We start from the raw sequence: 18,130 nt of genomic DNA on the forward strand, positions 1-18,130 counted from the left end.
AAGTTGACTTTAGCTCCGATGTCACAATACGCCTGTGCGGCTGTGAGCCTGAGATGAAATCGTGGTAAACATCCCCCAGATTAAGTGTTTTTAAGCCACTCGAGGTTTCAAAACAGGGAAATGACTCATCACCATCCCAGGAAACGCTCTCATCCTCGCCACTGACCACGGCGAAGCCATCGTCGTCGTGCCAGGCGCCTGGGCTGCAGGTCTCAACCGGGTTTTCCAGTTCAGAAGGAAGATGTTCAGTGAAGAAACGCAGTAAAACACTACATGTTAGAGAAACGCATCACAAGGTGATGGCTTCCGTGAGACGAGGGCGAATGAAACCAGCGGCTGTGCAGCGTGCACTCAGGTGCGCTGGCGCTTTACAGCGTTGTTTACATGGCGTCATCAGCCGCATGCACTGTCTCCCTGGACACCTAAGAGACACACGTTTACCCTCTCTCACCACAGGACGCCACTCGGGCTATAACGCAAAAAAAAAAAAAAACTTTGCTAAAGCAACCAGTATTGCTTAACAGTTCTACCCATTTAAATGGAGTGGAGAAACTCAAGCTGAGTGTCTCCCTCAAGGGTTCAATAACAGGGCCCTCCAGGCGGATGCAAACGGGCAATGTTTGGGTTTTCAAATCTTCAGCCAAGTTTTTTTTTTTTTTTTTTTTTTCTTTTTTTTACTGCACAGCACATATACAAAATGTTTTTTTTAGGAAAAGAAAACACACAAGATGATGATGATGATAATAATGATAATGATAATAAATATAGACTTATCTGGACTCTGACTGCACACGCTTGCACTGAGTAGTTTGAGAATATTGTGCAGGGGTTTTTAGGGTGACCCACACACTGGATTTGGTCTCTGTAAAGATACTGACACTGGTTTTTTTTTTAAAAGAAAAAAAAAAGATGCACCATGACCGTAAGTGACTGTGCTCGAAACACTGCGCTCAGTGTGAAATGTCTTCCGAAAGCACACACACTTCACACACCTGAACGAGAAGGAAGATGCTCTTAAATTGGTGTGGGCCATAACAGCAAACTTGGGTTCCGTCACACCTGTTCCGATGAATCGCATACAAGTACGCAACTTAAACGCAACGAGAAAGCTTTCAACACACTTGATTAAAAGCAGAGATGACATATAGGACACCTTATTTGGAAATAAGAGAAACTTCATGAAATTCAGTACACTTCTGCATTTTGCTTTTTTAAGTTGAATGCAACATAAGCCTTCGCTCCTCTCTGGGTCACGTCACCGATCGCATCAATAGCGCTGAACCCCAGGTTTCGTCAACGGAATTTCTGCTTTGTCCACGCTTGACGCGCCTCTAAGGGCCAGTGGGACAGGAGTTGTTATAGCAGTGTTTGTGTAGCCTGCGTCTGATTGGACGTTCAGAGAAGAGGACTCCGCTCACCAGCACTCTCTACTGACGTGTTAAGGTTTTATTCAGGTCCTTGGCTGTGCCTGGAAAGGAGAGGTGGTGTCGACAGGTTGGACCGGAGGATGGTCCTGGCGCCAATGTTCCAGCAGGGTTTGGCATGTGGCCTACTGGACCCTCCGCTCTCCTCCAGAATCGGCAGCTTTAGGGGCCGATGGCGGCGCCAGCGCTTCCTTGAGCCGCTGAACCTCCTGGCTCAGCTGCTCCACCAGGTGGCAAGATGTGAGCTCGGGCTGGCAGCAGGCCTGTGGGGACAACAGACTCTGCTCACTCCAACGTGAACACGAGAGCAGTACGGCTGACTCGGGACCGGAAACCGCTAGCGGGAATGTTCATCACCGCTGCCAAACACAGCGGCACGGCGTTCTCAATGGCGCTCGGCTGTTTCCCACAGGACACTGGGACATGCAGTTGAAAGAAGACGTGTTACCTGTAATTAGTGTGTGTGAGACGCAGTTGGGATGGGCACTACAGGAACACAAAGTGAACGCTACATTTTACTTAAATTCCTGATAAAAAGCTCATGTAACCTCTCCGTTTTCATTTACTTCCACCACCGTTAAAATATTCAGCGCTTCGAACAGGTGGGTACCTGGGCTTGGAGCGCCCCCCGCAAGTAGCACTCCTTCCACAGGCCCACACAGGGTGCCAGCAGGAGGGGCAGCAGCGGCTCCCAAGGGTCCTGGTGCGGTGTGGGGGCCGAGGCGTCCGTCAGGTTCCAGGCCCTGAGCAGTCGCTCCGGAGCCGGGGACTCTTCGGCGGAGGGGGCGCGTCGGTGGCTCTTCCTGTAGGGGGTCGCCCCCCCGCCTGCCCTCCAGGGCAGGAGCTGAGGGGGGCAGGAGAACGTTCCGTGGGACAGCAGGAAGACGGACCCCAAGGCTCTGTCTGTGACCTGCGGGGGGGAGACACTCATCATTATTTCATCCTTGGTCCAATAACCGCCCATAATACAGGGTCATGGTGGTCCAGAGCTTATCCTGAAAGCATAGGTTGTGAGGCAGGACACACCCCCAACAGGACACCGGGCCATCGCAAAGCTATCGCGCACACCCCAGTTCACTCACACACACTGAGAGCAATTTAGAGTCACCAGTTGACCTGAAACACATCGTTGGACTGTGGGAGGAAACCAGAGTACCTGAAGGAAACCCGCACGAAGATGGGGAGAACATACAAACTCCACACAGACTGAGGCAAAGTCAAACCTATACCCGAACCCGCAGCGCGGGAGCTGTGAAATCCCAGGGCTGCACACCGTGCTGCCGGTGATGAGGTAAAATATTAAAAATAGCAGTAATGAACAGAGTTGCTATGCTCAGGACGAGACTCTGGGTGACGCCGTAGGTTAAATATTAAATTACAGACGAAGCTACAGCAGCACTTAGCTGTGGGGGGGGGGGGGGGGTGTTCTACTGCTTGACACCATGTACTTAAAAGAGAGGAAGTCAATGTTCTGCAGCAGATTTACTGAAAATGTCCCTCCCCAAACTGGTTCATCTGCCTTACCCCCACCCCCACCCCCACCGCATGATTTCAAGGGATCTTTCCAGTTTTACGTCTTTGCTGGAGTCAGATTTTCCGGTGCTCGACTGTCCCCGCAGCAGCGCTCTAATCACCAGTCACGAGAAGTGTGTGTAGCACGCATTCCTCACACACATCCATATGACACACGTACTGCTTTTGATTATTTTTTACAACCTTGTTTCTTCTGTCATTTCCTTTATTTCCTTACTGCACTGTTTTCAAGTGCTTTTATACTTCTTTTTGTTTAGACTGAAATATCGCGAGTAGCTCGGGCTGCTGTGTTGGATTCATCCCGATCAGAGATCAGTGCGCGATCAGTGACGAGTAGAAAAACGGCAAACGCACACAAAGCCAGAGTTATGTGGGCGAGGAACTCGGCCCCGGGAGAGCAGATCCGAGCTGCGTTCTCACGTCTGATCTCTGCGGTCCAGCTCCGCGGAAAGAAGCGCTTTTGGGGACGGTCACGTGTTCCCGTGACGCCACAGTGGAGCTGCAACAGCAAATTCTCAGTTCCGCCATCCGGCACGCAGCCACATCGCATCAGCATCCCAGGCAGACCGAGAAACCGCAGATGTGGGATGATGACATCTGGACTGCACATGGGGCTGGCCGCTCTGCTCCGCACTCTGTGCTGTGTATGTGTGCGCTGTGTGTGCGTGCGCTAGCCAGGTTACCCAGGCCTATGAGTCACAGTCAAACGCTACTGTGTTTTACTGCAGGTTTACTAGCAACGCCTCCTTAGGGGCTCCAAACAGTGGTGTTTCTCAACACCGCTCTGGAGCTGGGCGGGGGACTCATCCAACAGGTTTCATACCTGTATTTACATGTGAAGCGGTTAAGGAGCAGGAGCATTTCTGATACCTATCCAGTAAAGCAAAACACTGATTTGATTACTAGGTACTTAGCGCGATTTGGGAGGCAAGAGCCAAAACCTTCAAGTGCGGCACTGAGGGGCCAGAACAGGCCTTCGTTCATTAATCAGATCAAACCGCTGCGCAAACACTTCCTGCAAAGCCCAGTGGTTTTGCAGCTGCGTGTTTTCACTGGAGGAACCAGGGGTGGCAGTGGGGAGCGGGGTAGGGCAGAAAGGAGACACACTCACCTTACTCAGGTTGAGGTTCCCATTGAGGACGGGCGGACGTGGGGCAGCAGGGGGTCTGGGCTGTATGAAGCAGGCCCTCTTGCAGATGCTGTACTGCAGGGCCCAGTCCCACACAGGGGGCAGTGGGGGGTCCAGCAGGCTGTTGGGGCCGGGGGGCAGCAGCCCTTCCCTCCAGCCGTTCACAGGGGTGTAACACTGTGGCAGGTGCTGGGTGAGCAGCGAGACGTGGAGGCACTTAGACACACTCAGCCACCCCAAGCAGAAGCAGTCGTGCTCAGAAAGGAGCCAATAAACACAGGAAGGCACAAGGAGTGTGTGTTCCACCTTGGTGTGTCGACTCCTCTCCAGCTCGCAGTTGGCCAGGAAGGTGCTGAAGAGCGGCAGGTGGACGCTGTCGTGGAGTGCCAGCAGGTAGTCCACCGTCAGCTGGAACTGGGAGGGAAACTGGGCCCACAGCTGCCACACACAGTCCAGGAAGAGCAGGAACACTGGAGCCTGGAAGGACAGAGGTGTGTGCAGGTTGAGGAGGGCATGCACGTGCACAAACAGACACACACACACACACACACACACAAACACACACACACACGCACACTTACACGCTGGTTAGATGGTCAAACAGGAACAGGAACAGAGAAGCCTTAGGAGGCAACGGAATGCTATAAATACCAACGCCTACGTGGACACACGCCCGGAACTGTTGCAAGAGTGTGAAACGGTCTGTCCGACACCCACGTGCACCGTTAGTCAGCGTGTGTCACAAACGGGGCGACGCCCTCACCTCTTCCTTGTCGCGGTCGCGGTGATAGTTGAATCGGTTGAGGAAGCGGTGCCCGGCCATGACCCACTCCTTCTGGACCAGGCCCTGGAAGCCCGTCACGGTCCTGCAGTGCGGATCACACATGACCTGTACCAGACTGGTCACCACACAGTTCAAATCCCGGTCGTCCGCTTCTGCAAATGGAAAGAGCTCCGTGAACACAGCGAGGTCCAGCGCTGCAGCATGATGGAGTTAAACATCATGCCATATAAAAAGAGCTAAATATTGTACAGTTGGTTGCGGTTTGAGGCATTGCTTTGCAATCAGATGACCCAGGTTCGAACTACCACTCAGGCTGTAATACCCTTAGTCAAAGTACTTATTCTGAACTGATGCAGTGAAATTACCCAGCAGTATAAATGTGTAAATCAATGGAAGTAGCTCAGCGATCACACATAATACTATCAGTCACCTTGAAATAAAGACATCATGGTTAATAAAGATCAGTTCAGTGTGTCATGATTTAAGTGAACTGAAAAAGTAAGGGGGGGCGTGGTGGGGCAGTAAGTTTGGCTGGGTCCTGTTCTCTGGCAGGTCTGGGGTTCAAGTCCTGCTTGGGGTGCCTTGGGACGGACTGGCGTCCCATCCTGGGTGTCCCCAGCCTTGCAGCCTGTCACCAGGTTAGGCTCCGGTTCGCCGTGACCCCGATCGGGACAAGCAGTTTCAGACAGTGTGTGTGTGGAAAAAGCAAGGAAAACAACGCCTCCCAGTGGCAGCACTCCTCAGCTCTGCGGCAGTACAGGTAAGGAGTCGCTGACCCGGCGAATCTCGGTTTTCTCTCTGGCTGCAATTAATCAGCAGACGAGGGAAGAGGAATGAGCGCAGTACATGTCCCAAAGGGAAGAACAGCAGCGTGTGTTCTGCGGTGTCTGCAAACGCAGCTGATTACTCACAGTAACGGCTACTACACATCTAGTGGGAGCCCTTGTTTGAATCGCTGAGAGGAAATGTTTTAATTATATGAATGAATCTTCTGTCTTTACACACTCGGCTGTATTTCAGACATCTGTACACTTTCCCTGGCTGTTGGGACTGTGAGAGCGCATCCCAGCTCCATGCGGTGTTGGGGTTGCTTCCCGATTATGTGACTCACCCTGCAGGATGACCGTGAGGTGACCCTCTCTGAGAAGACGGGACACTTCGGCAGCCTTTCTCAAGCAGCACCTGGGGGTAGAGAACAAGGGCACGCTGACCTCTGGCTGGCGACACCGAGGACCTCCCAGCACCCCCAGCTTCCACAAAGTGGCGCATGGCCGAAAGTATAAGCGGGGGGAACAGAAAGCAGCAGACACCGAGGGTTCAAATGACCTGATTTACTGAGGTTAGTACCATGTGTGAACGAGTACTCAGTTCCTTCTTAGGGACCGACTCCACTTATTCAACTACAACTCAACAGCTGTCACTTTCCAGAGGCTTTAAAAACATGTATAAAAGTGGAGCACTAATATGGCACTTATAGGTATTGTTACACAACACAGAAGAAGTACTAGGCACTTTTCAACACTTGGCTACTCGTTTAAAAATACGGGAATATTATCCGATCAGATCATTAATGGTTCAGGCTGGGCTTTTCTTACGCTCCTTCCAGACGACATCACCAGGTTAGGCTGCCAATCTGGAGGTGCCAATCTTACCTGACGTGGTCCAACCAATGAGTTCCTTCTAGAGTGGACAACCATTTGTCATCTGGCACAGCGACCGGCAAGGAAACATCTGGGTAAGACAATGATGACACATATAATGCCTGGGTCCGAAATGTGAATATCAGCCCCAGATGTGAACACCACTGTAGTAGTAAAGGACTTGGACCTGAAGGTTTCTGATTCAAGCTCCGCTCCTCACTACTGCTGCAGTACCCTTTAGCAAAGTACTAAATTCCTTCAATAAGAATAGAGGACATGAGAAGCAAAATAAGAGTATTTGTGCTTCTAGCAATAGGGAGGTGCGGTGGCACGGTGGGTTGGACCAGGTCCTGCTCTCCAGTGGGTCTGGGGCTCGAGTCCCACTTGGGGTGCCTTGCGACAGACTGGCGTCCCGTCCTGGGTGTGTCCCCTCCCCCTCCGGCCTTAGCCCTGTGTTGCCGGGTAGGCTCCGGTTCCCCGCGACCCCGTATGGGACAAGTGGTTCCGAAGATATGTGTGTGTGTGTGTGTGTGTGTGTGTGTGTGTGTGTGTGTGTGTGTGTGTGTGTGTGTGCGCGCGCTTCTAGCAGTGACAAAGAGCTAATCCTGTACAGTACTGCTGACCCCCTGAATGAGTACAGTGAGTATTTTGTTCTTGCTGCTGTTTTAAAGCCATGTGTCACAGACTAAACAGGGTAAATATAAATTTTAAAAACCTGCAAGTACACAGAACACACAGTTCGCCCATCACAGATACTTTGTGCATTCTTGCGTTTTTTTCCTCCCGTTTCCATTGTACTTTTTCACCCCCAGGGCCCCGGGGCAGAGCTTGTGGTCAACCACTGGGAGATTTCTGGGATTTGATGAATTCCGATGAGCTCCAAAGAAGTGCGGCACAATGACTTGAACTATGCAAACTATTTATGAGCAAAGCGGGGAGAAAGAACACAAAGCAACGCAAGGCTGGTATGTCTGAAATGCCTTGTAGAAAGTCAACAATGGTCACTTTGGTCAATCCATGGTTAATCCATGGTCAATGCCAGATGGGCGAACAGCTCTTTCTAACACAGAGGATGTGTTTAGCTGTTTTTGACATGGTGGCTCAGCTTCCTTTTCACTCTAACAGGATGCCAGTTTATTGACTAGCATAGCCCTCCCCAGGCAGACAGGTACCTACCCCCCAGACACAGTGCTCGCAGGCGGGTTCGAGCCACGTGGATGTCTGCTGGCGTAGGCATCTCCTCTACCAACTCCACTATCACGCACTGGCGCTGTCCCCCGAACACCAGGGCCTCCAGGTTCCTGCGCCCAAGGACAGAACCAAGAATTTCGACAAATCAGTGTTGAAACATGACTAGATGCAGGACTGCAGTGTTACTGCTGGATACACTCTTTGTCTCTTTGCTTCACATGACTGTAAGACCAGGCAAAGAGGCATTAATAACAGTAAACGCTGCTCTGGATCATGTCTCCCAGAGGCTCAGCTACATGCTGTGATTGCTCAGCCTCATCCACCTTCTCACCTGACGTCGTCCCTCTCGTGGTAGATGTCATTCTGGAAGCTGGCCATCCGCAGGAGGTCTGCCCCACTGGGGTGGCGCCAGCACCAGCGCTAGTGGACAGGGGGTCAGATGAGGTGCAACACTGAGACAACATTACAACAGCATTCATAAAACATGGCTGTTGTGGAGAAAAGGAGAACATGTGTGAGGTAGTAGCTGTGTTTGTGACCTCAGCAGTATAGGTACTATCAGAGTGACTCACAGGAATGCGTCCATCACTGAAATGAGCAAAGGTGTTCTTCAGCTCAGTATCCAGAACCTTCTGAGGGACCACATTAAACCTGGGCAAGCTGGAGTGAAGGTACAGCCCACATTACTCCACAAATAAAACACAAATGAAGTACAGTTTTACGTCAAGGACAGCAGCTGAAATATGCGAAGTCTACGGCCAATCGGATCATTCGATAACACGAAAAGTTGTTGGCGAGAACCTGGGGCTGACTTCGATATTCATTGACAAGGATCTCAATCAGATCACATGTGATGAAATGAGGAGGAGGGAACTGGCACCTGGCCGCCATCTCAAAGCGCTCGTTGATCCCGCTGACCCTCCAGCCGACGGCCCCCGTCCGCTCCAGCTCCGCCTCCCAGTCGGCTGCTGCCTCAAACCAGTTCATGCTTGTGTCCCGCTGGCGGTTGCTGAGGAACTGCTTCATCTCTGAGGGGGGGACAGCATTAAGGAGGCAACTAACTAGGCTCCCCTGCCCCAAAACATACTAACAACTAACATACTAAAAGACCAATTTAAAAGGTACAGTACATTAGTGAGCAGCGTCATCAAAGTGTGAAATGGTATGAGCGACTTAAAGAAGATTGATACAGTGAGATGTGGAGAATTATGGGCATTATGGGATTCAGAGTCACTGACCCACACTTCCCATGGCAGAGTTCTGAAAGGCAAGGACAGCTCCGGGCCGTGGCGGCTGGTAGGCTCTGGCAATGGCACAGGTCATCTGTGGGAAACAGGAAATGCAGTTCTGGGATCCAGGAAGGTTCAAATAAAGCAGCTCCTGGGACACCAACCAAGGGACTCCTTATGTCCCCCTGTATGCAGTTTAGAAAGTGTTTCAAGTGTGGTTTGAAAGTTTTGATCTCATGCAATGCCTTTGAAGAAGAGGAAGTGACCTAAAGTGCAGAAGAGACAAGTGGACCAAAGTACGGAGAACAAAGGGAAGAGGAGGAATAATGGAGTGATTGTGAAGGCTACATCAGTCTGGCCAAGTCCCTGCGAGTGGAAAATCCGGCAGGAGAACAGAGCGGCTGGGCTTCTACACTCACCTCCATGACCTGTGTGTCGGGGGTCAGCCGGTCAAACAGGAAGCAGAAGACCTGAAAGTCTTTGCAGTAGAGCAGCAGCTCCTCGGGGGCGAACTTCAGGGTGGAGTTTGCCGTCACGACTTTGGTCCGAGAGGCTCCCACTGTACCACGTATGGCATTGACGTGCGTTTAACCTTTGCCATTAGCGACATCGCTAAAGTGAAGTGTGAGAAACGGCACGTACCAGCCACCACCTTCTCGATGGAGGCCAGAGCCACGTCATGGTCCTCAAGAAAGACAAGGTCTGTGTTTTCCTGGGCAGATGAGTACAGAGTCTACAAATGACCCATCTACACGCACATATGACTGCTCATCATCTACATTTTAAAAGGTTTACATACAGGTAGGCTGTCAAACTATATTACTGGAAGGTTGAGCCGAACAAATATGGTCAAAGGAGGTTAGCATCGAACCCAGAAACGTAACAGCCCCGTTCCAGCTCTCATCTACAAAGAGTTTCACAAACAACTGACAGACCTGGCACTTACGTCACGCTTCGGGCTATCCTTGGGCACAAAGGCCACCCGGAAGTGGGTGCAGAAGAGAGTGCCGGACCGCCAGCCGCCTCCTCCTCTGACCGAGAGCTTCTTCCTGACGAGCGTAGCCCTCTGCAAGACACATTCCCCTGGGGAACAGACATGTTGTCATTGGTCTTTTAGTATGTTAAATTGGTCTTTTAGTATGTTAGTTGTTAGTATGTTTTGGGGCAGGTGAGCCTACTTAGTTGCCTCCTTAATGCTGTCCCCCCCCAGAGATGAAAACATCCAGTTAGCACCCAGCACTTTCCATTGTAGAATTAAACTGCCATCAGAACTCACTGAGACTTTATTAATAACCGCACAATTATCACCTTTATTTAGTCATGAACGTGCTCTTAATGTGGGGCGTTAGATGCTGTAATTCAGACTACCGGACCTACATTCACATTTCTGCAGGACAACTATGGGGTGGCCCCTATCCATGGGTCACAGTGGTCACGAGGCACAATCTTCAACATCCATGACAAATGACAAGTCATCAACATGAATGTTCAGTGAGAAACCTCGAAAAAACAAAGCACATTAACATGCCTGGTGGATGTACATTGAACCCTGTGGAGACTTCTTTTGTATTTCTCAAAGGAGAGGTGGGTCAAACATCAGACAATACATACAAAGGGCATCGCAAAGAGACAAGTGTTTGGGGGTGACCCGGTGGCACAGTGAGTAGTGCTGCTATTTCACAGCGCCTGGGTGATGCGAGAGGACATGGGTTTGATTCCCAGTCTGTGTGGAATTTGCATATTCTCGGGGTGCTCTGGCTTCCTCCCACAGTCCAAAGACATGCTACTCAGGTTCACCCACAGTGTGCGAGTGATAGAGAGAGTATGTTACACTGGTGTATGGATGAGTGACCCAGTGGAAGTAGTGTATCTAGCAGTGTAAGTCACCGCAGTGAATAAGGTGTGTGGGCTGATAACACTACATAGAGTTCACTGGAAGTTGCTCTGGAGAAAAGTATCTACTAAGTAAATGTTTGCTATACTCTCAGACACACCTGACCAAGTTAAAAACCTTTTCATTTATTGTGTACTACAGGGCACAGCTATATATTTTTTGTACATTCAACCACAACGTGGCAAATTTTGATACTCAAACCCAAAACAGTCCAAATACTACTTTTGAAGCAAATCCCTGCTTGTTCAGACAGACAGAATGAAATCAAATAGCACTTCTGAAGCTAATCCAGTTAGCAATTAGCCCCTGGTTTTGTTTCTTTACTTTTCAATGTGCATGGTAAGCACACGGTAATTTGCAGCGCTGATTAAACGCGGGTTAACAAAAGTGAGGCAATATCTCTTTTAATCAAAGCCACACGAGTGAGTTTCCACATTGTGAGATATTGAAACCGCTGCACTTTTTGCCCCGGATATCCATCGCTCTCGTACTGGCAACGAACACACACTCTGCCCTTTTAATGACAACTCCAAGTTCTTCAGTAATGACAGAGAGCGCTAAATAAAAACTGAAGTTAGCTCTGCCTATGTTACCACACTCAACAGAGCAAACAGTCTGATAAACACTGCAAAGGAGTGGAAACTAAAAGCAGAAAACACAACGTTACGTAACACTTGGATGGACAGGTAGAGGTAAATAAAGGTTAACGTGGCAGAACTGGCTTCATGCTTACAAATGATGGGCCTCCTATTTACCCAACTGAATTTGCATTATGTGTGATGACCACCTCTCCACCCCCAACCCCTGGAGATGATTCGGTTTCAGCCGACCCGTGCGCGAGGGTCATTTGAGAATGAAATGGATGCGTTTGAACAGACAGCACGTATGGCGCTCTGAGTGACACCGCTCAAGTTGTCCGTCTCCACGTACCAGCATGTAAAAAAGTAACACGATGGAGAACTGAAAACCTGCAACTTCTTCCCAAGCCCCGTTCTCCTTTCTCAGCTCCTTGTGTTTTGCGTCACTCAAACCAGGCCCAGGGTGCTTGTGGCACGAAAACTCCACTGAGAGGAAAAACCACTCTGGAGGAGACCACAAAAGCGCTTTCTCTGTGTTTATGTTTCAAAGGGCAGCCCAACTTGGGTTTTGAACCCGTGAGCAAATACTTCTCTGGGACGGAGATGTAGGGTGCAATGAAGGCATGGAACGAAAGAGGGAAAGAAAGAAAACAGTGGAAATGCCAAGTGCAACCATGCAGCAGCACAACCAGAGAGCTGCGGGTTCACATCCCAGGGGTGGCCATGGTGCTGCCCTAGGAAAGGCGGTAAAGCCACACAATACATGCACAGCTGCAGACAAGGTCACCGAGCTCAGGTTCGCAGCACAACCACCTCATCCTATATCACGCTTTATGTAGTGCACCGTACCACGAAGACACAAAGAGTGGTGATAGAGAGGAGCGCTCCTTGGGTAACTGGACCCCCTGCTGCCCCTGTGTCTCTCATATAAATTACCTATTCCAGCCTTGAAATTGGGGGAATAAACATACAATGGCCTTGTCCGATCAATTAATCCAATTTCAATAACTGCTTGTCCTGAGCAGGGTCCAAGGGAACCGGAGCCTATCCTGGAAGCACTGGGTGCAAGGCTAAGGGGGGTACATCCTGGACAGGACGCCAGTCCATCGCAGTGTACAATGGCCTTGTCTTCCATTATATTAATTTCTATATGGGAACAATATTAACATATCTTTCACAAAATGCAAGACATGTTAACACATGCAAAATATTACAAATATTACAGAATACATAATAAAAACATGCAATAAAAACAAATATTATACAATATATAATATAAATGCTATGTATAAAAATACAATAAAATCCAAAAGATAAAAATAAATTTCTCAAAATGTACGCCTCATGAAATTGAAACAAATTTCAGCGTACCCACAGAAAAAAATAAACTGATATTTTTACACAAGATCATGCCTCAGGCATGCAAACCACAGATGGATCACTGCGCTTTCTAAAATACCCTCCTGTTGAGCACCAGCAGATGTCATACATACGTCAACAGTGTGTTAAGCTGTGTAAAAATGATGTGCAAAAAGTCTTTAACCAGTTAAGGTGTATTCAGCACAATCAGAAACCCATGATGTGGATGAGTGTGTACTTGATGGACAGCTGGGCTCTGTGGTGCTGCTGGAAATCTCTTGAGACTCACCTGGTAAGGTGTGCAGGCTGACCGCGCTTTTGCCTTCCGGGTCGACCACTCCATACCTCAGTATTCTGTCCTGAGGGCGTCAGAGAAGAGACGGATGAAGGAGGGAGCACAAAACAATTCCCAGATATTCTCACAGAACGGAGGTGCACTCAGACCTGTCACTTGTAAAAGAGGCTGAGCAGAACAGAGGCAATGTGCAATGATAACAAAACTGGAAGGAGAGCGTAAAGGGACACGTGGGATGGATGGCGAGGGAGGGGGACGGACGGTAAAAGGCTGGAGACATAACAGACGGGGCGAGAACAGGAAAACAGATAGGGTGCGAGTGAGAGTGAGCCACCTGCAGAGTTGGGAAAAGTGAAAGCAGGATGGGCTGAAAACCTAGTGCTTCCTCTGGGCACGGGCGCTGCAGGTATACCAGCAGTATGAAGACAGGGACGCTCTCGGCAAACAACTGGGGGACCGAAAGAGGAAGGATGATGATCACAGATTGGTGGGTTAGAGATCAGCTACTACAGAAAAACAAATTCACTTTATCATAAGCAAGCAAGGGACGTCGTATACGTGTGATAAGTGCAACTCGAAGATGGACCATGCTCTCACGGTAATTCCTGAGCGCTCCATCCTGCCCAGAACATTCCAGACGAAATTGTCCGCCTCCCCTTCTAAAGCCCTTCCACACCCACAAAAAGGAGCTCTGATGTCTATAAATATGAAATCTTTGAAGTGTTCCCTCCCCCTCTGGAACCGACTTACGGGAATCCGTTTTTCCCTCCTTAATAAATGAAGAGTCTGAAATCACAGCAAATTTTCATGACGGCAAAGCCACAAGCTTGTAATCTGAGCTACAGTGCTGCAAGATAAAAGAAAACAAGCAAATAAAACCTGAAACCCTTGTCTACAGAGACTGACAAATAAATTCAACAAATTCATTTTAGTAGGAACATGCTATTTTAGGAGGAATAAAGACAAGAAATTAGGAAAAAATGTAGTAGCTTGAATTCTACTATGTTTACCACAATGTACCACTATTCCGTTAGTGGGACGCAGACATTAGATGTTTAAGATGTACTTAGATGAGTTCCAGTGAGGTTACTGGACCTCTGTGTGGATGTTTGGCTGTTGCACCAGTGGAGAAAAGCAGGAGCCTAAAGAGAAAATCTATGCGAACAGATGATGGGAATCGCCAGAGAGTAATTAAATATATATTTGAGTGACTTGCGCCTCGCTGTCATGAATGTTTAATGTGAAAATTATACTTCAGAGCTGGCTGCACAACTTCGTAGCATCACACTGCACTGCGGCTCCCCTGGGGAACCACCTGCACAAATTCAGCCAGTCTGTAGAAAACACACAACGTGTAACGGAGGACGTCTCCGCTTCCCTCTGTGGTTTACAACACAAAAGTAACTGTATACAATCTTATAGACCAACTTGACTATGAATTTTATCTAATATGGGCCAGTAGATGGCGTAGCGGTTAGAGACATCACCGTAAAGTCTGAAGACTGGGATCGGATCCCTTCTCCTGCCATGGTACCCTTCGGTACTTACTGCAAACTGATACAGTAAGAAAACCCAGTGATATAAAGAGCAAATCACTGCAAAGTTGACTATCTAATGTCACAAGTCACCTTGGACAAAGCTGTCAGCAAAATAAATTATTAATACTGTATAACAGGGGCTCCTGTCTCTAAAATTCATCTTTTATCTGTTATTCAGTCAGTTTTGACTGGTGTAAAACCGTGCAGGACTCACCCCTCCAGAATGGAAGCTGAAGAAACTTGGCTTTAATCCATGCTGGCACTGCATTACTACAGGCATCAATGCATGGCAGGGAAATTCTGCTGATCTTTAACCACACACAGCAGGTAGTGCTGCTGCCTCAGTTCCTGGACTGGGGAGTTTGAATGCCAGTCTCAATATCTCTCAGTCTGTGTGAAGTCTGCAAGCGTTAACTTGGGGTGCTCTGGTTTCCTCCCACAATCCCAAGACATGTTTCAGGTGGACTGGTGACTCTGCTTTGCCCGTAGTATGTGTGTCTGCGATCGCCCTACATTGGGCTGCTGTCCCGTCCAGGATGTACCCCGTTTCACACTATGTGACACTCTGACAGCTTCTGGGCTGCAGCCACTCAGCCTTTCAGAAGCAGTTATTGATGATAGACGGATGGACAGATTTAACCACACAACACTGTTAAAGTCCTCGAAGAGCTCTCTCGTCCTTGTAGATAAACCCTGCTTTTGATTACTGGGTGAAAGCAAATGTGAACTTCCCCCCATTTACATGTATTCATTTAGCAGACGTTTTTCTCCAAAGCGACGTACACTGTTTCTTTCCAACGTATGAAAACCAATTTTCATCACGTGTAGCTGCATGAAACTTTTGTTAGAATATCCACGATTCCAAATCACCTTCCCAGTAATTTTTTTTTTGAGATATACAGTATATAAACAAATATGTTAGATTACAGGAATAGCTGTGTAAAGGTTTATCCGGGAATGATCCTCACACTGGTGATTTATAGAGACCTTGGAGCACAGAGGACTACGAGCCCGTCTCCTCCGTGTTTGGACACACAAGGCCCATGTTTCTCCCAGGCACCGGCTGTTTGATATGCGCAAACAACGACTGCCATCTCAAAGGTCGGCCTGAGTCTTGCTATTTAAAAAGTTACACCACGGTCCCTGCCGGGCCACCCGCCGCGCCACCTGCCGCGATAGTAAATGGATGCTGCGTTTTCAAAATAAATTGTTTGCCGAGACTCACCATTCAGGATTCTGGTACCAGCACTCGGTACTTACAGCGCAGAGGTGGTGTGAGAGGACGTGGGTTCCATCCCCGTCCAGTCTGTGTGCAGTTTGTATGTTCTCCCTGTGTTTGCATGGGTTTCCTCCAGCAGTCCAAAGACAAGCTTTCCAGCGAACCGGTGACTCTAAATTGCCCAAGGGGTTTGCGTGTGTGAGAGTGTGTTTCACCGGCACAAAAATGAGTTAGGTAGCGGGTGAAAGGGTGTGTGCGGGGTAAAGTTCATTGGAAACTGCTCTGAAGAAGAGTCTGCCAAGTGAACAAATGTAAAGAAAAGATGAATATTTGAGAATGCCACCGCGTTGCGATTCAGAACGAGCAGACCATCATCCCTGATCGAAAACAACGAAAATATAAATGCATATCATATGACTATCTGACAACAGGCAATTTTTAGGCCATTCTTGAGCATCACGGGGTGAGGTGAGCACAAGACCAAACCACAGAGGAGACTGGTGGGGGATGGGATCCTTCAGAGAATATCAAAGAGCTGTTTGTGTGATTCTGCCGGAGGCATGAGACCTGTCTGTGAGGAGGTGACCTTCGCACCCTTGGTCTTTCTGGGAAGGATCAGGCCTCTCTGCCCCCAGTGACATACAACTACACATGGATGGAGCAATGGCACACGTGGATTTTTTTCATTGTCTTTTTAAAATAAACTGAATTATGAAAGCCCCTCTTGACTGTCAGAACTTTTTTTTTTTCGAATCCCCCACGGCAATCACACTCATTTTAAATAAATGTTTTGTTTAAAATCGTGCAGAAAACGCCGGCGCGACAACCGGCGCGTTGCATTTCTCACCATTTTCCTTCACTTCGAGTCGACTCGCCGTATCAACAATAATGCGTGTTTAAAAATACATCGCGAGCCCCCGCGCGCACGGCGTCTCCATGACGACCCCCGCTTCCCGCCGCCGCCCCCCCGCGGTACTCAAGGCTCGCGCGCAGCGTATCCTGCGATAAGTGTTAAAAACGCACCGTTTCGAGGCACCAAAACAAGTGGCTGAAAGAAAACGGACGAAACATTTGCGAACAAAAATATGAATTTAACGTCCACTTGACGTCACCGCTCTTGTTATCAAAACGGAACTTTATCTATAAATTTGACACACAGCTCGCCTCGTGCCCCGAAAAATCGCTTCAGTTTTACCAGGCGAAATAAATCGTCGTGACAGTTGAGAGATAGGTCAAATAAATAACAAGATTTCCATGCAATTCTTACAAAAGAATAAGTCTGCCAGTCGCCCGGTAACTCATACGATACAGTACTTTAACGACATTTTTGTGTGTATTCAACGAATTAAAAACTTGTCAGGTACCGACTGAGGCAAAGCAATACACTCACTCTCTGGAGTTAGATACTGCTGGCGTATTGATTAGAATTATTATATTAACGAAAAACTTTGCGGGCACCTGTCCTACTACACGCCTTAAGTTATATATATAAGGGAAAACTCGGAAATAATTACCGGTAATTTCACTCATATTCGACGCAGGAGTCTTTAGGTTGTCTGTCTGTGTCACACTGACCCAGTGACTGTGGCAGGCATGTATTGTTTGTAAACACCGGATACCTTCACGTCCGGGACGCTCTGTCGCACTCTGAAGAAGGTTTTGGACCCCGTCAGCATGATGTCGACGTCTCCGGAGCGAACTTGACGATGCAAAATAAGGACGATGTGCTTCCGCGGGAGCGCGCCTCTCACTTATTCTGGCGCCGGACCCGCCGCCGCCGCTGCTGCTGCTTTCGGAGGTCGCGCGCCGTCATCATCGCTCGGGGCATCTCGTGCTGCGGGTTCCCGTCGCGTCCTCGGCGCGTTCGCGGCTCCCCGCTTCGCATTCTCTTCACCCGGGCCGAAAGGCCGGTCCATGCGCGCGCTCACGGCGCCGCACGACCCGCGCCGCTAAACGCTCCAAACGTTTTCGGACTTGACGGAGTTGCACGTGCGCTCCCGTCTGCGCTGCGCTGCAGGCCGACGCGCAGCCCGACGCCCACAGACGAGCGAAGGTGGTCCGCAGAGGAACAGCGGCTGCTGTCGCCTCTTAAAGGGACAGTGCACCCATTTCCAAGGCGCCGCCACTCCGAACTTAGGAGCTGGCTCACTTTAGTCCAGTTGAGCGGCGCAAACTGGAGCAAAAAATCCGTCTTTTGGCGAAACGAAACATTGCGGGATCAGCTTTTCTCCGAGAAGTAATATAAACCCCACATGTGGGCTGAGCGTCTGACAGCACGCGTCGTTATCAATCGCAATCTAATTACAAAACTTGTTTA

At 49.1% G+C, this 18,130-nt stretch overlaps 1 protein-coding gene across 1 annotated transcript; it reads right to left on the bottom strand.

Annotated features, from left to right (window-relative positions):
* Nucleotides 1-699: 699 nt before the first annotated feature.
* LOC108930372 (myotubularin-related protein 11-like) lies at nucleotides 700-17,860 on the bottom strand. Its single transcript, XM_029248541.1, has 17 exons — nucleotides 17,433-17,860; nucleotides 13,051-13,120; nucleotides 9,877-10,013; nucleotides 9,573-9,642; nucleotides 9,350-9,489; nucleotides 8,940-9,024; nucleotides 8,582-8,729; nucleotides 8,274-8,361; nucleotides 8,033-8,121; nucleotides 7,687-7,811; nucleotides 6,523-6,601; nucleotides 5,982-6,052; nucleotides 4,850-5,022; nucleotides 4,393-4,563; nucleotides 4,069-4,275; nucleotides 2,035-2,334; nucleotides 700-1,687 (listed from the first exon to the last, which is right to left on the bottom strand). The coding sequence occupies exons 1-17, from the start codon at nucleotides 17,487-17,489 to the stop codon at nucleotides 1,550-1,552; spliced, it is 2,148 nt and encodes a 715-aa protein (XP_029104374.1). The 5' UTR covers nucleotides 17,490-17,860; the 3' UTR covers nucleotides 700-1,549.
* Between the last annotated feature and the right edge of the window lie 270 nt (nucleotides 17,861-18,130).

The sequence above is a fragment of the Scleropages formosus genome, chromosome 23 (genome assembly GCF_900964775.1).
Source record: "Scleropages formosus chromosome 23, fSclFor1.1, whole genome shotgun sequence".
Classification (NCBI taxonomy): Eukaryota; Metazoa; Chordata; class Actinopteri; order Osteoglossiformes; family Osteoglossidae; genus Scleropages; species Scleropages formosus.

Bases quoted from the DNA above. Each gene is read 5' to 3' on its own strand.
- LOC108930372 (XM_029248541.1), bottom strand. From the start codon at position 17,489: ATGCTGACGGGGTCCAAAACCTTCTTCAGAGTGCGACAGAGCGTCCCG. The intron at 8,730-8,939 runs GTCAGTGACTCT...TCCCCCCCTCAG, and splicing joins CTCTGCCATGGGAAGTGTGG to AGATGAAGCAGTTCCTCAGC. The intron at 8,122-8,273 runs GTGAGTCACTCT...CCTGTCCACTAG, and splicing joins TCAGTGATGGACGCATTCCT to CGCTGGTGCTGGCGCCACCC.